At 48.7% G+C, this 25,823-nt stretch overlaps 2 protein-coding genes across 2 annotated transcripts in view; one reads left to right on the forward strand and one right to left on the reverse strand.

Annotated features, from left to right (window-relative positions):
- Nucleotides 1–4,787: 4,787 nt before the first annotated feature.
- On the forward strand, nt 4,788–12,536 carry TNFRSF18 (TNF receptor superfamily member 18). The gene is made up of 6 exons (XM_025165428.2): nt 4,788–5,087; nt 6,473–6,589; nt 8,042–8,129; nt 8,725–8,819; nt 10,546–10,701; nt 11,612–12,536. Exons 1-6 carry the CDS (start codon nt 4,970–4,972, stop codon nt 11,749–11,751), a joined length of 714 nt encoding a protein of 237 aa, XP_025021196.1. The 5' UTR covers nt 4,788–4,969; the 3' UTR covers nt 11,752–12,536.
- Nucleotides 12,537–13,934: 1,398 nt separating this feature from the next.
- The window catches only part of TTLL10 (tubulin tyrosine ligase like 10), an 89,251-nt gene continuing 77,362 nt past the window's right edge, over nt 13,935–25,823 (reverse strand). Inside the window, exons 7-16 of the mRNA XM_088137006.1 lie at nt 24,736–24,904; nt 24,427–24,545; nt 23,577–23,691; nt 22,141–22,226; nt 21,219–21,390; nt 19,927–20,098; nt 18,191–18,331; nt 17,209–17,325; nt 15,669–15,762; nt 13,935–14,870 (exon numbers count right to left, since the gene is read on the reverse strand). Of these exons, the coding sequence (XP_087993132.1) occupies nt 14,029–14,870; nt 15,669–15,762; nt 17,209–17,325; nt 18,191–18,331; nt 19,927–20,098; nt 21,219–21,390; nt 22,141–22,226; nt 23,577–23,691; nt 24,427–24,545; nt 24,736–24,904 (2,027 nt within the window). The 3' untranslated portion in view covers nt 13,935–14,028. The remainder of the gene's footprint in view (nt 14,871–15,668; nt 15,763–17,208; nt 17,326–18,190; nt 18,332–19,926; nt 20,099–21,218; nt 21,391–22,140; nt 22,227–23,576; nt 23,692–24,426; nt 24,546–24,735; nt 24,905–25,823) is intronic.

Genomic DNA, 25,823 nt, shown 5'->3' on the forward strand with positions numbered 1-25,823 from the left:
GTCGGAGGCATCTAGCCCAGCCTTCTGGGTCCTTCCAGGTGTACTTGGAAGCCCATTATCCTGGGCAGGGGGACAGCCTCCCACCTTCCTTCGAATGCATGATGCTAGAGATCCTATTGAGCAGCGTTTCTCAACCTTGGCAACTTTAAGATATGTGGACTTCAACTCCCAGAATTCCCCATGCTGGCTGGGGAATTCTGGGAGTTGAAGTCCACATATCTTAAAGTTGCCAAGGTTGAGAAACCTTGCTACAGTCTGGGAATTTAGCCTGTTTTGAGACCCATCTGGTGGCAGGGAGTTCCATAAGGTGACTTGGGTGAAAAAGGAGTTTTTAAGGAGTTTTAAGTTATCGACCACCCTAAATCTACCTTCGGTGAAAAAAGGCCCCGGGGCTGTAGATTTACTTTCTGCGAGGGTATTCGAGGGGCAACGGGACTTCCTGAGATGAAAATTTGGAGGGTTTCCTTTCCTTTCCCAGCTCTCGGGCTCCCGCGCTGGCTTCTTCAACCTCAGCATCTCGACTTAGCAAAAGGCCATTTCCCCCCCTTAAATAAAGCAGGAATGATTCAACCCTCCTTAGGACTGCCATGAAGCTTCCCCCAGATCTGATCGGCCCTTTCCTATTTTATCCACATGCCCTCTCCTTCCTCCTTTGAATTCCCCTTAATTTCAGGCCCCCTTCCAGCTTGCTGTTCCGTCAAAACCTGAACGAATATTTTGAAACAGCGAAACAAAACCGAAATAAAGAACGAAGAAAGGAGAAGCGTTGTGTGTTGTGTGCGTGTGCGTGCGAGCCTTGAACAAAATAGAGATCTAGCAGACGTGCCCATCCCATCTTGTGGCAGTGAGTTCCACAAATCAGGCGGGGTTGGCGTGAAACGGTCCCTTTCGTTTCTCTGATGGGAAACCAACACCGACCACGAGTCGCGAAGTGAGAGACAAGCCTGCAAATGATGCCATCTGATTCCTTTTCGAAGACCAAAACAAGAGAGAGAGAGAGAGAGAAAATCCTCAGAAAATCTGCATGAGCAAGAGACTTTGCAGGTTTAAAAATAGCTGCCACGTCAGGCCTTTGTACCTATCGGTTTTCATAAATCTTCGCCAGAGCGGGACTTTCCCGTGCAAAGCTGCTGATGCTTGTAAAACCGGCGATGATTCGCTGCAGTGGCAATCCAGGTTTGTTCTGGGACCTTAGTCCCCAGTCATCCTAGATTGGGTCTTTATTTTTTGCACGCGGTTTCTGGGGAGGGCCGGGGGTTAGAAAGTAAAATCTCTTTCAACCTGAATTTATTTGTGGAGACTTCCCGGCTTGCGAAGGCCAATTTTTGAGAATGCGCTGCAACGTTCAGCAGTATAAGGAGCATTTATGGGGTTTAGGTGCCGGGCAACGGCCAGTTTGCCAAGCGTTGCTCGAGATGGCCGGAACTGTGGCTGGCACCGACCCAGAACCCCCGTTTTGGCACTGAAATCCCAATTTAATTTAACCCAATATGGGGTCCCTAATTTACTCTAACCACAAAGGGCACCGCTTTAAAAGCCCAACTCTGTTCGATGCCGCCTTTGACAAATATAAGTGACCCAAGAAAGGCAGGATTGAGGTTTCCTTTGAGCTTGGCCCACCTTCCCGAATCTAGTTGCCGACCACAGCTCGGAGGCGGCCACCGAAGGCTTGCAATCGAGTTCTGCCGTTGAACATTCAGAGCGAAAGGGCCAGAGGTCGTCAGCTGTGAGCAAGGAGGGCCTTTTTGGGGCTCTTTTTTCCTCTTTTCACTTTGTCATCAACGTTTCCTCCAACGGGTTCAGCCGCGGGATGCCCGTCGCCACCTCGATGGTTTTGCTGAGGTCCGGGATTTTGCAGGATTGACCGCTGCACGTGGTGCCGGGCCAGTTGCGAGATGTTGAATATTTTTGATGGAAGGAGAGCGACGCAGCCTTAAAGAGGAGCGTTTTCCTTAGCGGAATATGGAAGACGGTGGACCTCCCTTGACCGGGTTCTGCCAAAAAACCGTCCACAGCTACTAATGTCTGAATTCGGTTTCTTAAGATGCGGCGATCTGATTTTTATTTGCGCCCTTTGATGGTTTTAGGTAGGCCAAGTTGGAGAAGCTTCACAGAACAGCTGGGGAGGAGCAAAGTAAACTGAGCATGCCCCATGGTGAGGGATGCTGGGAGATGTAGTTCAGCCACTGGTTCTGCCCCTCCACTGCAAAGCTGGAGAATTCCCCTTTTTTTAGTAAATCGTTGCAATTCCCAAAGAGGCCTTTGGCAGCCAAAAGGAGATGTCGCTTTGTCGTGGATGGGTGGCTTAGGATCTTCCAGGATGAAATATTCCCGGAACGCAAGCGGATTTCTTTCCGACACGTCGCCCAGGCCCAGGCAGAGAAGGCAATCATGCAAATGTGGGGATTTGTTTAAAACCTGCACCTGCTTGCTGATCCAAATGGATGCAAATTGAGATGTGGTTGCTAGGACGTGGATTGAAATTCAAGGCTCCCTCCCGGCGGGGAAGACGGGGAAAGGGTGGCTCGGCAGGCATTGCTAAACCCGGATAAGGGATTTCAAAAATGCACGCTCACCCCGGGTTTCTCTTCTTAGACCGACTCAATGAGATCTAGCGACTTGAGATTGCAAGCGAGCTGGTCTTTTTGTCCTCGGTGGGACTGCCCTCCCAACTATGAATGGTCAGGGCTTTAGCTACACAAACTGGCTCCCTTTTGGCTTGTGCAAAGCCATGGCCTATCGCAATTAGTTTTATTATGGATATAATGTCGGTCATTTGGTGAGTGGCCAAGAAACATAGTCGGCAACACAGTGTCTGTCCAGATCATATGTGTGGGCTCTGCCTTTGGTTCTTACCACCTCTTTCTTTTTGTTGATATGTGTGTGTGTGTGTGTGTGTGTGTGTATGTGCGTGTGTGTGTGTGTGTGTGTGTGTATAGACAGACAGACAGACATAAAGTTCAGTGCTTCTCAACTTCAGCTACTTTAAGACGTGTGGACTTCAACTCCCAGAATTCCTCAGCCAGCATGGCTGGCTGGGGAATTCTGGGAGTTGAAGTCCACACATCTTAAAGTGGCTGAAGTTGAGAAATACTGATATAGGTATCAAAATGGTATGCTATATATAAAGCCCAGATTTCAGTTAACAGCCCTCCCCGCTTTTAATTCAAAGAAAATAAAAGCAAAATGAGTAAATTGGGGGGGGGCTGCAAGGAAACCAAAAAGCAAGCTGGTTTGGGGGCACGACGACCCCCCCCCCAAGTTGGCAGAGAGAAATCTTTTCACTCTCCCTCCCACAGCCAGGCATTTTATTTTCCTACCCGTCTAAAGACTCGCACTCTGCTCTTCCTGACTGGGGGGGGTGAGTGGTTAGAGGTTTCTGGAGGCTGTGGGAGGAGGGGGGAGCCTCTGTGGGGACAATTTTGAACCCCCTTCTCCGACCTTTGCCTTCCCCGTTGGGCACAACCGTGCGGGGACCCCCGTCATCCCCGGATCCCCACTTTTGACCGACGGGAGGACTCCAGCCTTCTGCTCCGGACTTGCCTGGCCGGTCCTGGTGCCGAATGACGTCGACCGGGTTGCTCGGCATCTGGAAAGGCCAGCGGTTAGTTTGACGTCGCGCTGAGCAAATGCTTTTCCCCTCAACCCGCAGGCTTGGCTGGCTGGCTGGGCTTGACTCCCCGATGGGGACCGAGCCGAGCTCTCGCTCACCTTGCGCTGCTGAGGTTTCAACAGGAAATTGCAGGGGAGAGAAAATAAAACACTTAGACTAGCAGAAACCCACAGGCGGGTCTGGCGTCTGAGTTTTGCAATCGCTGACAAATTTGCGGGGCGCCTGGCTTTGGGCCTGAACTGGGGGGAAGCCCCCCCAAGCCCCAGTTGGAGCTTGGGGGGCTTCTACTTTGCAGCCTTTTTGGCTCCAGGATGCTCACAGATGTTCTTCCCATTCAAAAGCGGCTCTTGTTATGTATTCCTTTGTATATTCCTGCTGCATATTCCAAGGGGATGTGGGCCAACAGCGCCTGGCCCCCCTTGGCTGTTCTGAAGATTGAGTTTATTTCTGAAATTCTACTTTACTGGGCTTAGAGGCAGCGCCAATCTCCGGCCGCTCTGAGTGGCAAGTTCTGGTTCTTACTTGGATGGGAGACCACTAGGAGATCTCCAAGTCATACCTTGACTGGGAAGAGCAGTGGAAAATCACTTCCATATTGTTGGCTAGAAAACCACCTGGATGTGTCCAGGATGTCACTGAGGACTGAGCTCAAAACAAGATTTGAGCTTGAGTGTTTTCTGAGACGGCAAAGAATCCCTTCGGTAGCTTTCTGGACTGTCCCCTTTTCCAGTCTGAAAAGTTTCGGCATCTTCCTTTGGGATTTTACCCACACTGGGAAGCAGCCGACGGCTTGAGAGCAGATGATCCGGCATCAAAGAGAAGCTCGTATGGCTCTCGCAGAATTTGGCTGGGCTTTTTCAGCGAACGTGACGCAGCCTAGCTTTCTCCAAAGAGCAAAGACAATTCTACCTCCTCCCCAACTTTGAAACTCGGCTCCAGGTTTTGCTCGGAGGAAAATACACAAGCAGGTAAGCATTCACCGACGCAAGGTAACGCAAGCCCGAGAGGCGGGTGTGGGTGTGGATCTGCAAAGCCGGGGGTTGCGTTTGCTGCTGAGTTCGTACCTCACAACCTTTTCTGGAGGCTGCAGAGTCCTCGCTGGGCTTCCTGCCCCCCCGCCTTCTCTTCCCACCCACTTTTATCAGAAAAGCCAGCCGTTTCGCAGCCACGTCACTCAGGAAATGCCCCGTCCCTGCGTAGGTCGCGCAGTACAAAATATGGCCCGGGGTGCAAGATGGAGAAGCCAGGGGAGAAAAGGGGGCAGCTGTTCTCTGGAACGGCGAGAGAAGACGGGTTCCCACGGCTGCCGGTGGCTGACTTGAACCTGGGGGTAAGAAGGAGCAGAAGACCCAAGGGATGGAAGGAAGATACTGCCTGATGTTCTTGACGGCCCTCTGCTTGAGCGTGGAGCCGGGAACAGCTTCCAAGGAAAGGACCCAGGCTGACAGATTATGCTGCGCTGCAAGCCGTTCAGGTAAGGGTGGAGCAGTTTGGTCATTCTCCTTCTCAAAGGCAGAGAGTGGGGCAGTGGTGGGGTGAAACTACAACTCCCAGAAGCCCTAGCCAGCTCAGCTAAGGAGGAGGACGCTGGGAATTCTCCTTTGGCAACATCTGGGTTGGTTTCCCCAGTCGGGTTGAATCCGCTCGAATTGGCCCCTCTTCTTGTTCTTTGGGGCGCTAAACGGCCACGCTCTGTAGCAAAAGGAAGCCTGCGCTCTGCACATGCTCTTGGGCCCTGCTACAGTCATCGCTTCAGGGGCTGGCTGGTCTCACCAATCCTACCCCAGCGTTTCAGGAGCCACCGTGCAATCTAGCCTGCTTCCTTCTCAGAGCTAGAGTGGCAACCGGGGACGATGGTCTGCATTTTTCGAGTCTGCAATGCGCCAATTGGGGCAGGGAGATGCGGCGCTGCCTTTGCGGACCTCTGTGCGGGACCGTTGCAAACTCTGAACATTTTCACTCCTTTTAATCTTTTGGAGCAAATGAATACAAACATGAGTTTGTCAACACTTGAGCCCAACTTGGAAACTTTTTCCAACTTGGTTTCAACCGGCGGTCTGTTTGTTGAGATGAAGCTTTCCTTTCTGCATCTGGCCTCCCACCTCGTTGTCAACCTTTCTCGTTTGTCGTGAACTGTTTTGGGTGCCCGATCTGCACGGCCGCGCTCCCCTCTTTATGCAGAGGTCTCCAGCTAACTGTCTATGATCATCCAACTCACCGAATTCTCTGATTTTTCCCCCCCCTTCGTTGGCTTTCTCCGACTCTTTGCTTTTGAGGGAGCCAGGCTGGCTGGGGAATTCTGGGAGTCGAAGCCCACCCGTCTTAAAATGGCCAAGGTTGAGCAACATGGTCTAGGAGATCCTTCCAACTCGAAGGCTCTATGAATACAGTGTTAGACTCCACAACTTTTGTCTCTTCTAGGAGGGGGTAAGAGCCAACGATGACGCTCTACCATCCCTCTAGAGATCTGTATTTCTATATCTATGCTTATAAGCCAGCCCCTCTCTTCCTGTGCCAACCCTTCCATATTCACATTCCACATCTCATCCCTTAGCCAGAAATGCCATCAGAGACTCAGGCTGATAGGTTAGGGGGTTGCTTTGCCTGCCAAAAAACGCTCACCAGCATCCTGGTTCATCTTACCGCCAGCGTGGCCTAGTGGTTAAGCTGCTGGAGGAGACCCAGATTCCAATCCCCCCGTGCCAACCCAATCCCCACCAACTGGGGGGCTTTCTCCTTTGCAGAATGGTGGTTCCGGGAGAAAAATATGGGGGAGTGTGTCCTAAGCGGCCGTGAGCCCCCGAGCAGAAAGTGGGCTGCCGATCTGTGATTTTTATTTTTATTTGTTGTTCTTGACAGCGGAGCCCCCCAAAAGCTGTGGGTCCTGTGGGCCTGGTCAGTGCTGCAAAGATAAGCGATGCAGTCAGTGTGCCCCACTCTTGCAGTGCCCGGAAGGAAAGGAGCTGTATTGCACAGGTAAAATTGGAATTAATTCTTGCCGGGTTCTACATACAGTCATCTTCTGAGCAGGGGAAGATACAGCGCTTAGCCCGAACCAGAAACATCTGGAGTGCTTTTCCGTCATTTAGAGCAGGGATTTGCACCCAGGGTAGAGCAGGCCCTCCCACCCTGTTAAATCTTTCTTTTTAGGAAGAACTTGGCTCAGTGGAAAGATTTAGACTGCCAGATTTAATGATCAATAAGGGGGAAGATGAAATCTTTTGAGACCGGATTGGTTCCGATGTTTTCAAATAAATAGCATAGTTTAAAAGGATGACAGAAACCAGGGGAAGTACCCACAGATTGACTGAGTTGGAAAATCTTTGAGCCTGTCACTCGGAACATCTGCTCGGCCTTATTTGTAAGCTGCTGGTGAAGTCTGACTCAGAAACTGAGTAAGTCAAAGATTGAACGATTAAACGCAGGCAGAATTTGAACACAGCAAGAGATAGGCAATCCTGGGAACTTCGGTGGAAGAACATTACATTTACGCCGAAGATTATCTTTAGAGAAAATTACAGTATATTCAGAGAAAGACTGGAGTCTGTTACCCCAGTTATGGTTGCTGAAATGGACGAGTTGTTCACTAAAACTTACTGGAAGTAATAGCGAGGCGGTCAGATTATTCTTTTATATTTGACGGCAATGGTTGTTAGACTCAACAGTTTTGGAAGATGATGCGTTCATCAATGGAATGAAACACATTTTTAAAAATGCATTCCCATTTCAAACATTCTTATTCAACTTTACCTAACCATATATTCCTTCAAAGTCTACTAAATTAGCCCTGTACTGTATATGCTAATTGCTGCAAGGGTGTCATATAGTATTATATAATTATATAGGTTTTTTTTTACTGGAAAGGTCATCTGATCCCTTTAGATATGGGAATATGCTTTGACATCTGGAATAAATCCCTATCTTAAAAGTGACACAGAATTCAGTTCAAACAGAAAACTGTTCCTAGAGTACCACTTCATATATGGATTTGTACCACATCCAAAATTTGGAGTTCTGTACGCATAGGGTCTATATTTCAGTTTTACAGGATATCACATTAAAATAGATGCTCAGTAACATGGATAAAATTTACTGTGATTTATCATCGTGATTTATATTGTGTTCGGCATGGTTCTTGATATTCATGCTTAGCTTAGAGCTTTATAATTTCCAGTCTTTTAAAATAATGTAATATAATAAGTTATTCATGATTAACTAATCTCATCGCAGAAAGGTACAATCTTTAGGATACACGTAGTCCTCATTTAGCGACCACAATTGGGACGATCTGAACGTGCATGATTCTTTCTCAGCCTGTTCAAATTGTGGGGAATAATGCTGACCCCTGCCTTCTTCTTAAATCTAAGTTTGCTGCTTGGTTAAAAAAATATATATATTTCACCACCCCGCCTTGCTTTTCTCCTCCAGGCACGATTGAGTACCGATATTTCTGCAAAAGGTGTCCTGATGGCACTTACTCCGAAAACAACAACAGCTGTTGCAACCCTTGGACCGAGTAAGCCTCAAGCTCGTACGGTTTGCTTTCCAAGCGGCCTACCTTGCAAGAAAGGCGGGTGGGCGTGCAGAACCGAGCGGGCTCTAGCATAACGTCTCAGAGCGGCCTGGTGAAAACGGGGTGAATATTCACTGGCTGATGATTCCCGCACAGCTGCCCTCGCAAAAGTCCATTCTTAATTAATTAATTGATTGCAGGGCAGGGGTGGGGCTTAGCTAAGCCACACCCACCCCTGGAGCCAAACAGGCGTTCCATGTTTTGCCCTGATCCATCCTGTGTTGCCTTTCAGACTTTATTTTAGCCTACAGACCACACAGCCAAATACAAAATTGAAGCCCCGCTGTTTTTTTTTTAAACTAGCAGAACCTCCATGTCCAGGAGCAGTACAGCTGAAAGCGTTGATTATTAATGGGCAAACTATAAGGAGAAGCATTTGCCTTCTGAGTCCAGATGGCTGATGCGCCTTTGGGACTTTTTGAATATTAGGGAGGACGCTGTTTTTAAAAAGGGCACGAACCCCACCCGCAACGAATCCAGCGTTCCTCGCGGTGCTGCGTGTGTCTCGGCCGTAATTCTTGCTTTGCTTCCTTTCTAGCTGCGAGAAGATGGGCCAGTGGACGGTGCAGCAGGGAAACGAAACTCATAATGCCGTGTGTGGGCCAAAGCCGTCCGCTATCCTTGTGGAACCTGGTCTGTTTTTTAGCAGAATCTCTCTGTCTTTATAGGAATATCAGTGAGAATTGGGTTAAAGAGGATCCGGGCCGGAAGCTGATTAGGGTTGAAATGGTGCCTATATGCAAGAAAACGGTGGTTCACACAGACCAAGTTTCAATGTGGCAGTAAGACTTGGGGATGCTTCCCCAAGCTGTCAATCCTGGCTTACCAGCTGCAGGGTCTGCGTTCACGCCACACACAGATCCAGCAGCAATGAAGCACGGGGCTGTTTGTGAGTCCGAATGCAGACCCGTTAAAATGGAATCGTCCTCCTAGAATCGTCAGCTTGAAGGGCACCTTTGAGGTCTGCTAGTCTGACCCCCATCTTGCTGGGAACGGGAGACTCCAAAAGGCCCGTTTCTTCTTTCAAAATGTGCGTTAGCCATATTGAATGGCGCCGTAATGCTTCCTGGCATATTGGACGGAGACACCCTCTGATAATACAGTGGAACCTCGGTTTACGAACTTAATTCGTTCCGTGACTCTGGTCACGACCTGAATTGGTCGCAACCCGAAGCAAATTTCCCCATAAGGTTCAATGTAATTACCATTAATCCGTTCTGGCGTGGAGGACAGGGAGGCGGCTATTGCTGGAGGGAGGGTCCCCCTCCCTACGACCACGTGTCAGGGGCGGAAAAATGGCCGCAGACCACGTGTCGGGCGGAAAAATGGCCACGGACGTGTCAGGGCGGAAAAATGGCCACAGACCACGTGTCGGGTGGAAAAATGGCCACGGACCACGTGTCAGGGGCGGAAAAATGGCCACGGACCACGTGTCAGGCGGAAAAATGGCCACAGACCACGTGTCAGGGTGGGAAAATGGCCACGGACCACGTGTCAGGCGGAAAATGGCCACGGACCACGTGTCAGGTGGAAAAATGGCCACAGACCACGTGTCAGGTGGAAAAATGGCCGCGGACCACGTGTCAGGGGCGGAAAATGGCCGCGGACCACGTGTCAGGGACGGAAAAATAGCCGCGTATCCTGTTCGTACCCCGAGGCGAAGTTCGCAAACCGAAGCAAAATTTTGCGGCTGGAGCTGGTCGTAACCCGAAAAGTTCGTTAACAGAAGCGTTCGTAACCCGAGGTTCCACTGTAATTGCTATCTTCCTAACACACAACTAAATCTGTGTGTGTGTGTGTTTGTGTTATATATCTTGAGTTCAACTCCTGTGACTTCAGGGATACATCCATATAGTTTTCTGGGCAACGAGACTAAAGGGTTTGCATTGCTTCACTGTTTATGCCTTGACCTCCCAGTTTAGCCCACAGCTAAATAGGATCTCCTAGTGGTGTCCCATTCAACCTTTAAGCCCGCCTAACTTTCCTTAGCTTTTTGAGATCAGCCCATCAGCTGGGTTAAGCTGTATTAGCACTGTTGAATGTTGGTTCTGAGAATAACCTTGTGTGTGTGTGTGTTCATGACTTTGCACACACACACACACACTTTCATCAGAGGCAAAGGGAGCTGTCAGCTCAAGAAGAGGCTCCAGGATTTGATGCTGGCTATTCCCAAAGCTTTCCTATTAAGCCATAAACCTTGGTCCTCTGACACAAGGATCTGATTAACAAACCACGATCGGTCCCTGCACCCTAGAAAAGTGTGCCTTCCGTCCCGCCTTCCAATATTTTGCAATCGGCGCCCGAGCCATCAGAACTGGAGCAGCCTCAACCAAACCCACTGCTGTCTTCTTCCGTACAGTTTCCACAAATAACCTGACCTACTGGATCCCGTTGGGCGGCTTCACGACCTTCTTGATCATCTTGATAGCAGCAAGCATTCTGATGCTTGCCGTGATGATACTTTGCTTGATCACCCACATAATCATCCACAGGGCAAAACTCCGTGTGGTAGAAGGTAAGATCCGCTTTCGTCTCTCCACTCTTAAATACTCCCCATAATTTCTCCAGTTTTCCCACTGTTTGCCTTTGGCCCCACCCACTTCCAGAGCCTGGACCCACCCACTCTTGGCTTCCTGCCCCGATGGATTAATCCCCCCCCCGGGAAAATTGTGCTTTTAACTAAAACAAAAATCTGACTCCAACATCCCTGCTGATACCCGACCTGGCCCAAGGTGATATGGAATCTGCCTGGTTTGGGAAGAAGGACGGAAGTTTCCAAAACATTGTAGAAGAAGAGATGGACCTTGTTGTGGTCTCCTATAAGTGATCGCCATCTTCCCCATTAACCAAGACACAGTTAGAAAGATCAAAGCAGCAGGGCGGTCCTACCCGAACGCTGATAGGTGAGGCTATATCCAGTTTCCAAGATTCTGCAAATCCGTCTTCCCCAAATCCATGAGAATCTTAATTTCTTGGCTGTGAGCTACCATAAGAGGCTTGGCATCTTTTCTTCCCTCAACCGGGTACAGGCATGGCCTCCCTCCCTTGGAAGTTGCACAACTACAGCCTCAGACATGGTGGTTGGGTCTTCTGGAATTGGTTCTGCAACATCTGGAGGGTTTTGGTGGTTCCCATCTGACTTTCACCCAATCCAATGTTGGTGGGAGTTATAGTCCAGTAAGGTTGGAGGACATTAGGGTTGAGAAGGTGATTGCCTTGAGGTTAAAAAAAGAGGACCGTAGCTGGAGGTGCCATGGGTGAAGCTTGAACATCCCTGAGGTATCACATTCCAGAAGAAAGAAAATGGAGTCCTGTATGGAGTCCTGAGCAAAGCGTGGGGTTGGATTTGAGGGTTCCAATGGCCCCTTGCATTTCCATACACCAGTGGTCTCTCTCTATGAACTTTTGATGTGTTTCTCTTACAGAACCCAAATCCGTCCATCCTCTGAACCTCCCAGAATCTCAACTGGATCTGGAAGATACCTTCAGCTGCCAGTTCCCAGAGGAAGAACATGGGGATAAGATATTAGGAGGGAACTTCTCACTGACCTCAGTGGTCCACTGAAAACTCTTGGGCTAGTTGGCACCCGGGTGTGCAAATACAGTATCATAGCTTACCTCTCAGGGACATAAAACCCACCTCCATGGTCCAGATGGTGGATCAGAAGGGACTGTTTGCCTTTAACAAGCTTTGATCCGGATTGAGAAGGGGAAAAGTGGGGGTTGAGAAGATCTCTGTGGAGACTTTGGCACGTAGGGAAAATTATACTCATGTATCACAAGTGAGCCCAAAACTTGTCCTTGTTTTTGGAGACAGGATGGAAAAACGTTGGCTGGATTCTTCTGTTTCAGAGTAGGCTTGTGATTTAGGATTTTACTAAAAAAACCCAAAATATTGGCCTGACCTGAGATGGGAGTTGGAGCCATCAACAAGGGCAGATCCTGGTAGAATCTGATGGGTTGAAGACTCAGCTAAAAGGGTGTCTAGATTTTATTTTTTAGCCCATCATTTTACCAGATGAGGTCCCTTCCAACTGCCCACCTTTGCATTTTTCAGCGGCGCCCACATGTCATTTCAAAGGTGGTTTTCTTTCTAGCAAAGTCAAACGAGTCCGCTCAGAGTTGGCAGAAAGGTGAACAAACCAGCTTTTCCCAAGCCCCTTTTTTTCTCCAACGCATTTCTTGGGACAGGTTGCATTTTCACACACACCCCTTCCATTTCTTAGGGATCTCCTTCTGTGTGTTTTTTCCAAACGTTACCACTTAGCTTCCAAAGCGTGGCACAGCCGCCCCGTGCCAAGCAAGGCCCTTCTTGTCAAATAAACAGTAAGATAAAAAGACTCTGGAGCTGTGATGTTTGTGTCTCCTTTACAAAACCAAGCGGAATCCTTGATTAACGAAGTCTCATTGCTCTCCTTCGGGGCGATGAAGACAGACACGGGGAGATTTGCGGATGCGGAACGTTCTTCCTTTCTTCGAATTTCTTCCTTTCTTCGAATTGACCCATGACTGCATGCTGGTTTCCTCAAGACGTTTTATCGTGAATGGTTGACTCATTTCCTCTGAATTTCTCTTACCAGGCCCTGCAGGTGCTTCTTCCAACAATAGGTTTGCTTACCAGGCAGTTGGGGGCTCTTGATCCAGGCCAAGCCCTGTGTTGATTGTTGCTGGAGCAAGCAGGGCTGGTGTGATGTTCACTCCCTAGTGTTTTTCCCCTGCCTGAAGTTTCTGATCAGCCTGGATTCAGGGGCTGAGAAAAGATACTTAGATTGACACGAGAACGACGGTGGCCCTTGGATGAACAGAGACCGCTTATTTGCACCAATCCCACATCTCTGGGGATTGAAGTTTGCAAAGGGTTCCTTGGCATAGTGCTGCTTGTCAAAATCACCCAAGACATTGTCACCTGATGTCGTCCAATGCTTAGGGAGAGACCAGGAGCTTCTCACCGTCCAGTTGGTGCGCTGTAACTCCTACCGCCCCTGAGCAGGGACAATGGTGAAGGATGAAGGGAGGGAGAAGTTCGACCACTTCTTGATGGTCGTAGTTGGTTCTCCATCCCTCCCTCAAAAACATTCATTTATGGTGTAGAGAATTCTACAGGTGGAATGTGAGATTCAGGCACAACATTCATAGATTCCTTAGGGGGAGGCCGAATCTTGTGGAACGGGTTCCCCCACGCAGATCGGGCACGGAGTTGGGAATCTTAATGCTTTCGCCCAACCCTTCACCAATGCTTTCCCCATTAGACATCCTTTTCATCTACCAGGACGCCTCCATTCGGTACCTGCCAGAAATGCCGGGCTACCTCAAATTCAGGACTGTAGAGTTGGAAGGGGCCTCAGAGAGGTCATCTCGTCCAACCGACGTGCGGGGAAGCCTTTGACCCCATCCAGGATGTTTAGGCTGCCTGGGGAGGATGGGAGTTGTAGTCCAGCCCATTTGGAAGACATCTCCCTAGGGTGGTAAGAAGTCTTGGAAAAACAAACAGTGCCAAGCTGGGGGGCTGGTGGGGGGGAGCAGAACCTAGAAGGATCTCTGAGGCTCCAAAGATTTTTAAAAATGGCTGCTGGCTTTTAGCAATATCGTATTTTGCCCTGTTGGTTTTCCGTGGCGCTGTTTTTTTTATATATATTATACATATATTGATATAAAAAGATTTGAGAAAGAGACAGAGAGATAAAAAGATGCCATCCCCCCCTGCAAAGAAAGATGCTGAAACACATCAGAACTAAGGCTGTTTCTTTTTTCTTTTTTCGTTCTTTTTTCCTGGTTTTGTCCTTTATAGGAAAAAGGAAACGAGGGCTTTTGAAATACACGAGCGACCGGGGCGGGTGGGGGTTTACGAGCCGCGGTGGGAGATCTTTTTATCTTCTGGGGGCAATTCACGGCAACTTTGGCTCACGGCTAGGGCCGGGGGGGTGCCATTGTCTGTCGGCACCTTGGGGACCACGAGCGGGGACAAGGGCCTGGGGAACTCCGGGAGAAGCAGGCAGTTGGGGGGCAGGCTGGACTGCAGGTGAAGGGAGAGCATCTGCGAGCTCGTCAAGGGGCTCCCCGCACCGTTGCCGCCGGCGGACTGCAGCTGGGCCCCGAAGGTTTGCTGGAACCAGGTCGTGTAGGACCTGTCCTTGGAGTTGCCGCGGGGGATGCTGAGTGCCTTGGCTGGCTCCTCACCGCCCTCGGCCTTCAGGCTGCTGTCGGGGGCAGCCGGAACGGGCTTGATGATGTACTGGTTGCCGCTGGCGCAAACCTGGTTGCCCCGGAGGATGGCTTTGACGGAAGGACAGCAGGCCAGGCTGGGGACGATGGAGATCTGAATCTGGGGCATGGGAAGGGGGTTTCGTCGGGCCCCTTTGCTGAGTGGGAGGGACAGCTCTTCATTTGCTCCAGCAAGGTCCCCCTTGGCTTCAACTCTGACATCCCCCTTTGGCACCTTCTCTGGGACTTTGGGGGGCGGCTGCTTTTCCGTCGGGTGACTGGGCCCCCCGGCGCTGCTGTTGACCTTCTCCGGATTTGCCCGGGGGATCTTTAGAGAACTGAGGGAAGTCCTGCTCTTGGCTGGCTGGGAGAGCCCGTTGTCAGAAGCCGTGCCGTTGTAGAGGAGCACAAAGTGACACAGAGACTCCAGGGGTAAGATGTTCTGGGCCTTCTGAGTCTTGGTGAAGATCTCGATGGCCAGATCTGAAAACAGCAACAAAATTAAGAGTGGGGCTCAATCTTTCCAGAGAGGAGGAATCTCTAAAGAGAGAGAGGGTTGAATCCCCCTCAAAAAGCTCAATAGATGTGACTCAAGCGAGAAAAGACTGTGTTTGGAGCAAAGAACGTTGGCGCTGGTCAAAAATGGCTTGCGAACGCTCTAACCCCATTCACGCAACATCAGTGACCCCGTGAGCAGCTTCTTGGGTCAATTAACTTATTCTTGTCTACCTGTTGTTGGTAACTCAGCTGGCAAACTTTTCCTAACTTTGTGGGGAGGTGGGGAGAAATCAGGCCCTACCTTTCTCTCCATCGGAGGGAAGAAGAAAAACTTGCCCTCCCATAAGACCAGGGAGGGTGAGAAGTAAAAAAAAAAGAGACAGATTTTTCTGTCTCACACCAGTCCCATTTTCCCCAAACCCATCTCTGTTTTGGCAGTTCAGACATCTAATCTTGTACAAAGAATATGCTTGAAATGAGGTGGAGGGAAGTGGGATGGCATGGACTAAAATTAGCATGGATTCCTTCTAACGTAGCTTTCAGGTTGACTGGGTTATGGTGTTCGCAGAATAATTGAGTCCTCTCTCCACCCAGTTTAAGCGTTTCTTGGCTCTTTAACTTATTCTCTCAGAAATATGCTTAAAGTCTCTGAGACGTCACGGCAAAGCGTCAAGATGGAGAGACGCTCGACCAGCCATCAGAGACTTTCCACCCTGTTTTCAAGCAGAAATGGGAATGATTTTGCTCACAAAAGCACTGCTCACCCCAGGACCCTTGGCTTACCCAGCGTCTCATTCACCACCTTGGGAATCACGTTCCTCAACGTCCCGCAGTTGGTGTGCAGCGCAGGGTTGGCATTCATTTCCAAGAGCCACACCTGTGAAACATATCACTAGTTAAATTGCTACGATATTTTTCTTCCTTTTTGCGATGGCTCCTTGAAACTTCCAAACCACCCCCACGAAATCCTTTTCAAGCCTGAATCTAGACACGATTTCTTCTGCTTCGTTCATTTGGCCACCAGATTCTTTTTCCAGTCCAGATTAAATATCACACATACATACAGAAGTCACTCTAAAAGGGAAAATAAAGAGAAGGCTGGGTTTTTAAAAACACCAATATATTTTTGAACCAACAGGAGTACAGAGTTTTCCCTTTCCTGTCCAATTTTTTTTCCATTTTTTGAGGTCTCTATTTTTGGCCAAGATCCTTGCCCTCTTAGATCTTCTGACATGGGGACTGTTCTCACACAATTGTCAATCCGGGGTTTGCATAACCCTAACCCTGGCTGGGTTTGCAAGACACACTTGAGTCCAAACTAGCCAATCATGTTTTATCCTGGAATTTTGTAACAAAGCCAGCCATACTGTGGCTATGCTGAATCTCAGGGATTAAATCCTATCAGTTCTATCAAATGCGTCTTCCCCAATTCCTCATAAACGCAGCAAGGGTTGCATTTTTACAGCCACTGCCAAAGACTTTGCATCTTCCAGCTTTTTGCAACGATTCTGCAAAACGTCCCACCAAAAGTGATTGAAAAGAGAAAGCAAAGAGAGAGAGAGAGAGAGAGAGAAAGAGGGAGGCAGGCAGGCAGGCAGGCAGGCAGGCAGGCAGGCAGGCAGGCAGGCAGGCAGGCAGGCAGGCAGGCAGGCATTCTGTGTGTGTTCCCTCCTAGCTAGGATTTAAGCCAAAAATGGGTGAGATTTGCTGATTTATTGGATGAAGATCTTCCAAGGACTTTCACAACTCTTCTCTGAAAATATTTGGTGTTCTGCCACTGGGTGACGCTGGAACTCCACCCCGTTTCTGCAAAGTTTGTTTCTTTGACTAGCAAGGAAGCAAGTGGATGAATAAGACAGTGGGAGGAAAAATAAGTGAAATGATGATCATTGGAGAAACAGGTGGATCCTTTGGAAAACCCCAACCCACTTAACCCGGTCACTGAATGGACACATTTTCCTGGATTGGCGCCACACACAAAAGGTGGGTGCAAAACTCACGCAGGCGTGCATACCCACAAAGTGTAATGAGTCTGCAACTCGGCTAAAATTAGAGGGTGCTTCATCATTGGCGGCAATTAATCAAGAACGTCAAGGAGATCCACGATCACTAATAGATCTTGAAAAAAAGGGGATGAGAAAAGAGACGCATTGACTCTCCCGAGGGCCTTGCAAAGCTGTTAATTAACCACATGGGAGATAGAATTTAGCTGACAACGTGGCTTTTTTTATGGATCTGGAGGTGTAGTGAGATGGTTGGGGTGGGGGGGAGTGCTCTTGACCCAGCCTGGAGGGTCTTCCTTCCCTAGATCGCAGACGGGTACCTTAAAGTCTTCATCGATCAAGAAGTCGCAGCCAATGAGATCGAAGTAACCCAGTTTGCAGTCCAGCTTGGATTTGACGGACAGAAAACACTGTAACATGATCTCCTTCATTCTCTTCTGCAAAGCACAGGAGACTAATATGGGGGAACAATCCCCAAAAATGGAGCCTCCCATCCAGAAAATACATTATCCAAGGCCTCTTTTGCAGCGAATAAATTGCCAATGTAAGGGGTAAATTTAGGAACCGGGGAATGAATCAAACTGCAATTCCTGTTTTCCCCTTCTCACTCTAACCCAGTGGTTTTCCAACTTGGCAACTTTAAGATGTGTGGACTACAACTCCCAGAATTCCCCAGCCAGCTGGCTGGGGAATTCTGGGAGTTGAAGTCCACATATCTGTTCAATTGATTTTCCTCCACCCACCCCTGGGAAAACATGTTCATGGAGTGGGATGAAATACAGGTTTCAGTATGGGTATTCCCTACAAATAAAATCAACCCTTACTTATCTTGTGATTTTAGGGATATACCCATTTTCTCAGGAAAAATCTGGAAATGATTTGCTGTTGTTTTTGTCTAAGCTATCTTTTGCCTTCCCAGTCTAGTTTACAGGCCTGGCCTTTTCTGGTGGTCTACTGTGCAAGTATTAATCAGGTCCAACCAGGCTTAGATTTTTAGCCCAGACAAGTTCAGCCTGAGGCTACCACCTATTCATGCTCTCTGAAAATAATCGTTTCCAGATCTCCTATTTCCCTAGTCCTGTTTCCCTAATTCCACCTGAACGATTTCCATTCCATCTCACCACATTAAGCACCCTAACTTTAAGAATGAACTTCTGCACTCGCTTTTTTCGTCTTCCCTCCCCAACTATCTTTCCTTGCCTGCTATGTCTTTTAGCCAAAGGACAAGGATTCTCTCGCTACCGAGCTTAGCGAGCTGCCCAAGAAAAAAGTAAGAATGGCTTTAATTAACTCGTAACTCACGGTAAAGCCGTTGAAGACCCAGTCTCTAGGGAGCCCTTTGGTTTGCCTGAACTTCTCGTTGACATAGGTGTTGAAGCGCTCCATCAGCCATACCGTCTCCTCCTTGACGTGGGTGTAGATGGGACTCTTCTTTTGCACGTACTGAGAGCGAGGGGGGAGAAAGGAAAAAAGCAGTGGGAAAATTTGGCTTGGGTAGGTGACCCTGGGTGGGCTGCTCAGGTCAAGCCTCAGGTCGAAGCAGCTTCCTTTTTCTTCCCTTCTGCTACCCATTCATTTGTATAGTCCATGGCCATGGCTTCACTTGCTGGCTTAAAAAAATATTATTTTCCCTCTCCCCTGTTTTGCTTTTATTCCTTGATTCCAGATCGTGGTACTAGAGCAACCACCACCACCAAAATAATGGTTGCATTTTCTTGGGACTTCTGCCTGTACATTTAATAAAACTGTTTAAAATGCTGTATTTTCTTCGAGGCTTCCTGGCCTTTCGTGGAAGCCACTGGAGAGTTTTGCTAATAGGCAGCCTAGAAATCAAGGAATTATGAGCTGGGGGAAGATGATTTAAAATCTCAGCTCTTGCAAAAAAGAGAGAGAGAGAGAGAGAGAGAGTTATTCAATTAGCTGCATTTAATTTTATTGACTGTTTAACTTGAACGAACTGAGGCCAAATCTAGTTTTTCCCCTTGCTCAGGCCACTTTGGGGTGTTCAGGTCTGCAGAGGACGAAAAGCTGAAGCTACAGAAAATCCCAGCATTTTTCCCAGCCCCTTGGCTGCTGAAGCCCTAACAAGATGAGTCCCCAGGCACCCCCACTGGATGCAAATCCATTTCCAGTTCTCTGGGCAAAGCATTCACCGTTAAGAGAAGCGGAGTGGGATCCAATTGCAGGGAAGAAAATATGGGGGGGGGGGATGCAGAGTTTGCCAGCTGCTCTGGCAAGATTTCAAACCCTGGCGGATTAAAGGAGGTAACTCAGTCTCTTGGAATTAAGGAAGGAAAAAAACCTGCTCAGAGTTAACGTCTTTTGTGGCCAGGAGACTCTCCGTAGCATCTGGTGTCAGTGGGTGTCTTTAACACAGAGCCAAACAACCAGTTTGAATCGGACAAAACAAAGGCTAGAGCTTGGCCATTGCACAAGGTGCCCGGGGACAACGCCAGCTGGGCAGGGCCAACGGAAACCGGGCATGCTCCAGATGGCTCTGTTCACCAGAGATGTCTCTTTTTCAGCACCTGAACCCTTAAAGAAGAATAAGAATAAGAATACCAAAAAAAATAATAATAATAATCGCAGCATTCCCGTTTTGCTTCTTAAGTTTAATGCAAGGTCTGGCTTCCGAGGGATTCCAGCCACAGCAAGAGGCGGGTTGTGTGCGGCTGTGGGTGTGTAGTCACATGTCTGTACACGCATGCCTCAGTGTGCGCATAGGTGTGCAGGCCCCCCTGTGGTGCCCAGAAATGCACAAAGATGCCAAGAGGCCTTCGATTTCGATTTCAATTTCCTTGCTGCAAGGAAAATCAGGCTAAATTTGCACAGTTTTAAAGCCTGGACTGTAATGGCCTTAAGTTGAAAATGGGCTGAGTCACATTGTTCTTCCTCCTTAGCTTTTGGAGAAGAGAATTGGCAAGTTTCCTTGATTTTTTCCCCCCCAAACCCAATGAAGCCCCCTTGTTCCCCAGCTGTTTTTCACTGTTCTCAGAATAGCGGGGCACAATTGCGAGACCGTCCAAGGCTCTTCCCACCTGGTTGGTCAGATGAGAAGTGAGGTCCTCCGATCTGGGATCGTAGTTGAGGCACGTGAGACGGACATAACCGTGGCCGAAAAAGACCATGTACGGCACCGTGCAGGCGATCAGCAAGTAAGAGCGGACGTCAAACTTCTTCCCCTCCAGGAGAAGCGGATGGTCAATGTACCTGGGGCGAAGGAAGGGCAGGTAAGCCGCTGAAAACAGAACAGCCGTTCCTCTTTCTGGCTCAGAAAGCCTAAGTCTCTGCCCCGAGGCGCATCCAATCTATGTTTGGGCCAGGGACAGGCAAGCGGGGGAATGGATTTTAATAAGAAGTCTTTCTCGGGGAGAAAACCTTCTTTCGGCCCCAGGGTGACCCACTTAGCCCTCTGGATCATGCAGGGCTACAACTCCCATCAGGCTGTTCTTGTTGCCGGATCCCCAATAACGGAGCACCCGGTTGGGTTCAGGGTCCCCGTGCTGCCTTTCCGTGTGCCGTAATTTGGATTTATCCGGGCCAACGAAGCCAGAGGATTTGTGGGTTTTTTCCCCCTTTCTCCACTGCAACCCTGAATATCATTTTTGAAGGCTATAAATAACCATAAAAAAGCTTTGTGGGGTGACGCATCTCCTTGAATCCAAAATAGCTCCCTGACGTCTCCCTCTCGAAGAGGAAAACGGGCACAGCTGCTCCTGCCCGCATTCAGTCCACACAATGCGGCGCGTCGGCCTCTTTGAAGCCCTCCTAAAATTTCCAGACAGAAATTATCTCTAATCTCTTCCTTTCTCTTCCCCTCTCTCTCCCCACCTGTCAAAAGGCTAGTCCCTCTGCCCGTGCAGGGACATTAAACACAAAGCAACAAATAATAATAATGATAATGATAATCATTAAAAAATAAAATAATAAAAATAATAAAAACAATTAGCAGCATCTCTAATTACAAACAGCTTTAAACGTTCAGGCTGGCAGAATGAAAAACACATAAAAACTTGGAAATGGCCTTCTTCAGAGCCAGACCACTGAAAGCCCAAATACAGAGCCTGGAAAGAGGCTGTCTGTTGTGTCTCTGTATGATTTACCGGCCTCTTTATTTGGCCTAGCTAATCCGGCACGTTCTCTGCCTCGCATCGCCCACGCCCTCTTCCCCCAGAGAAGCGACAGAAGGACCAGACTGCCTAGGAAGAGTGTCCTGTCGCATCTCTGCCTGAATCCCTGCTCTGGGCTTTAGTTCAAGTACAAGAGCGTCTGCGGTTGCTCACCAGCCAGGAGCTGGATAGCAGGGCGGCGGCATGGCCGGATTCTCTACCTTTGGACAATTCTTGCCGGAGGCAGTTTGTACGGCAACTTCTTATACAAAGGATCTTCCTCCATGCTCTGGAGCCTGGCTTGCAAGCTTCGGACCTCGGCTTGGCTTTTCAGGAGGAAGATGCCTCGGCCTTGGTTTGAGCCGGTGGGTTTGCAGATCCAAATGTGAGGTTCTACAGAGGGGGAGAGAAAGCTGCTTAAGTTGCTAGTCCCTGGTTTATAGCCCTAGAACTGTGCAGGATCGCGCTGGGAAAACAGGCAGCCACCAAGCCTAATGTCGCCATGAGATTTTTCTCCTCTCTGGACGCAAAAATAGGCATACGGAGAGGGTCCAAAAAGTCAAGATGGTAGGCTCAACCACACCGTTGACGCCCTGACCCATTTTGCATGGGTCGCAGGGGTCAAAAAGGGGCGGGGCTTCGCTCCCACGGTGGTAGTCACCATCTTGATTTTTCTGACCCCACCTGGACACTCCGGCTTCTCCTTGCACTTCCTGTGACTTGCAAAGGGCGATTCCCCCCCCCCCAAAAATGTGCTCCTCACAGCCCCAAGAGATTTATCAGCGGACTCAATATTTCATATTCTTGAGCGGAAAGTTATCCAGCATCCAATCCTTCCGCCTGTTATTCAATTTTCTCGTAACAAGAGATGTTGGGGAGCAAAGCAGGACCGGCTGTGACCTTCCGCGTGTTCCAGACGACAGTGACACCAGAGAGATCGTGACATCATCAAGCAGATGACATCCCCATGCGTGTGATGTCATGCGCCTGACTTTGCCTCTCGCAGGCACCCACCTCCATCGCTCTGAGCCAGGCTCCCTTGCCAAGACCATGACCCACAGCCATCTTTTCTTACAGACCCCGCTGGTGGAAATATATTAATATCTCGAGAAGGGAGAGAGAATAAATTGCTTGGGGGTTCACCTCTATATATTTCAAAGAAGATTTCTCGCTCGTCTTTGGTGTCCAGACGGAAGGTCTCGGGGAAAAAATCTTCCAGTCGGATCAATCTGCACGGGGGAAAAAAGGAATTGAATAACAATAGATTCACGCACACGTATTCAAAGGATTTCTAGCCATCTCGTCAGAAGCCAGCCACCATGTGGGATGAAGTGGCATCCGTGACTCCTTCATATGGACTTGCAGCCCTTCCCAACCCAATTTCTGCTTGTGTTTTGTGTTTTCCATTGAGAATTGCACAGAACCTCTGCCAGCCCGCCCCAAATTGGCTGATTCACAGCTTTGAAAGGGAAGAGGATCAACATTTGCTGCTTTTGAACAACACTGCTGATAAAAGGGAAGGAGATGGAGATCGGCCAATGGTTTTAATATTTTTATAAACACCGATAAAGCAGATAGCATCTGCTACAGAGAATAGGATTCCCGACAAAGCCAAACTCTTTTCAGATTGCATCAATTCCACAGGATAATTCCAGGATTCACATTTCCTCTTATTAGGGCGTAATTACAATGTAGTGCTTCACCTTTCCTTAGGAATCTGTTATTTATTCTCACAGTGTGGAAGATTGAGTTGATATTCTAAGTTATTTTATTTAACTGTTAATAAGGGACTGTGCAAATACATCACTGGCTATCTGACATTACAGAAAGATTTTTAGAACTTTTCTATTTGAATTCATGGCAACAGTATAAAAATAATGTACCACCGCTTTTCCCCAGGAGATTTTTCAACTTCCCAGTCTAGCCTACATCTCTGGGTGGTCTCCCATTCAAATATTAACCAAGCCGAGCCCTGCTTAGCTTCCCAGATCGGCTAAGTGATGCCTCTTGCTGAGGTCATAATTCATTAGAAAGCCACTAAATATTTTGGCTGAAAAGAACGACTCTGCCTGGTCTTCTTTTCAATCCAGGTTCCCTATTATATCAGTGTTGATGTTAAATAGCCAGATTATCCCTTCTGGTGAGCTAATTAAAAATAAGCAAAGCCAGTACTGATCGAAGGCAAGCTTAGGGAAAGAGCAGAGTGAGGGCAACGGAGTAAAGGATGTTTATGTCTGAGTGTTTATGTCGTTCCTTGTTGCGCCAATCCTAACAACTAACTTAGATGTTTCCCCATCCATTGGTGAAATCCGGGTCTGATCAGAAGCCGATCCCTAAATCACCCAAGTTCTTGAGATGATTCCCACCACCAAATACTTAAGGTCTCTTTCAGCTGAACCCTACAATAGCTCATCAACGCAGGAGGTTTTTCTGTGCATTTTGGAAAACCTTATCCCTACTAACATCCAAGAAGCCTATTATGAATGATGATGGTCAATGACTTTTACTGGAGGAGACCGGCAGCATACCTCTTCAACATATACACAAAGGGTGGTGGGTTAAGCGAAAGACGGGCTTACTTCGTTGTCCGGCTGACCTTCCTCATCACCCGTTCATATTCCCTGAGGCTCATCAATAAGCCAATCTTTGTCGTAAGGACCTTGTTGTTTGGGATCTGGTAGAGAAGCTGCTCTCCTGAATGGGTAGAAGGAACGAGAACTCATGCAGCAAAATGCGATGGAGATGGCACTGTTCATTTATGGTCTTGGGGGGAGATCCCAAAGTGTCCTCCTGAATTTTTGGGCAAAATGGAAGGGGATTTTCAGTAGGTTTGAGGGGGGGATTACAGAAAATGACATGGATATGCCTCTCAATAGCTTATAGAGATGAGGGAAGCCTTTATACTCAGTGGCAGTATCCCTTTATTAAGAGGCAGAGAGAAGTCAGCATCCAAAAATATCGAATTAACCAAGATCCCACAAATTGGTATCTGCCTGGGTTGACAAGAATTTCTGAATGATCTACAGGGATGCCCACGGGGGCTGAGGATTTTTAACTAGAAATGCCCAGGATTGAAAGCTTGACTTCCACCCAGTTTGTATTTGAATTGTATTTGAATTCATATTGATTCTTGGTTTTACTGTCAACCGCCCAGAGTCACTCCCAAGTGAGATGGGCAGTGACCACATTTGAAATAGAAGTAAATAAATAAACCCCATTTTCCTCCTGCTGATGGATCTGACAAGAGATTGTGCGATAGTGGCTAGTGGCTTGGATTAGGCCCAGAAAGGCGATTCAGATGTTCGTCTCGAAACGCGCAGAGTCCTTCACAAACGCAACCTGGACGTCTCTGCTCCTTGACCTCCAAAAGCCATTCTGAAAATGCCACCGTTTCTTCCAGCATCTCTCGACCGGAAAACTGGCCCGTACCTTCTCGGAAGTTGTAATAGGTGTCCCGCAACTTGGTCTCGCACCATTTCAAGATGTAGTCTTCCCTCCGGTTGTCATAGATTCGGTGCCACCCTTTACTTTTGCAGTAGAGATTCAGGCTGTGCGAGAGGAGAGAAGGCGGCCTTGCGGTGAGAATCAAACAAAAGAATCCTTGAGAAATAATTGCCAGCTCCCAAACCCTTCGGCTCTCCAAGTCCTGCGAAAGCCATATAGTCCAACCCCTCCCTGATGTAGCTTTTGTCACTCAGTGTCTTCCGAGCATTGGGGGTACAAGGACATTCTCCTTACATTTCAACCCCATTAGCTCCTCCGATGTAAAAGAAAGGCCCCAATCCGGGGGCTTCTTCCGTTCTTTTCTCTTCCGGGTGACTCATTCGGGGCGACGCATTTGGGATGGTTTTGCGCTTCTTGGATTTGGCTTCATTCGTGAGTTTCCCTTCGGCTAAGGTGGGAACACCTGGAACAAGGAGAAGGTTGGGTGAACCCTACCAGGCTAGGCAAGGCCAGGGGCTGGGGGTGCGTTTTGGGGAGGTGGTGGCTGGGGGAGGCTGGATCTCTCCTATAGAAAGACTCATCAGTGGTGCCACCCTTGCACCTTTCCAACATGCAAACTTCAGCTCCCAGAGTTCTCTAGCCACCATGGCTGAGAACTGTGGGACTTGAAGTCCCCTACCTCTGGAAGTTCCCCAGGTCGGAAAACACAATGCTCATGGGACCAAGGATGTAATCTGGGGGTCAGGTACAGCATCCAACTTGAATCAAATCAGTCAATAAATGCTGAAACAGAGGCTTGGTTCTGCTATTCCCCCTCCCTCCCGGGAACTGCCAGCCTACCGAGGCAGGAAACTCAAACTATAAGTACTAACACTTCCTTTACTGCAAGGTTACGGTAACAGACTCTTGCAAGTCTGAAAGCACTTCTCCCCTCCCTTGCCTTTCCTTTCCAGAGAATTAGGGAAGGTCCCTTCTGAGACGCTTCCCACGCCCCCATTCCTCCTGCAGGCCCAGCTGCCGCTTATCTGACTGCTGGCTCTGACCGTCACAGGAACTGGCGCTTTGAGTTAACACTGTCCCCTTCTTACAGCAATGGTTAACTTCTCAGCTTCGGTTTTTGGGCGGCCCAGCCACCTGCAGATGGTCCCCTGCAGCTCCAGGGCTGCGTATGACTCCCAACACCATATTGAGGCTCTCACTGATGCCCCCTCCTGGCCGTTGCTTCGCTTTGCGGCCATTTTCAGCTCGAAAGCACACAACACCCTGAAATGTAGACCCTGATGTCCTAATCTGATTATAAAAAAAGCCCAAACCGCCCCCAGCCCAGAGCAGTGAGGACAAATAAATCCAGACACCAATCACATCTGGGCCCTGGCCCTTCC

Source organism: Python bivittatus, unplaced genomic scaffold (genome assembly GCF_059951505.1).
Source record: "Python bivittatus isolate LINGU-HERP-01145 unplaced genomic scaffold, Pbiv_v1 ctg000090_np1212, whole genome shotgun sequence".
Taxonomy (NCBI): Eukaryota; Metazoa; Chordata; class Lepidosauria; order Squamata; family Pythonidae; genus Python; species Python bivittatus.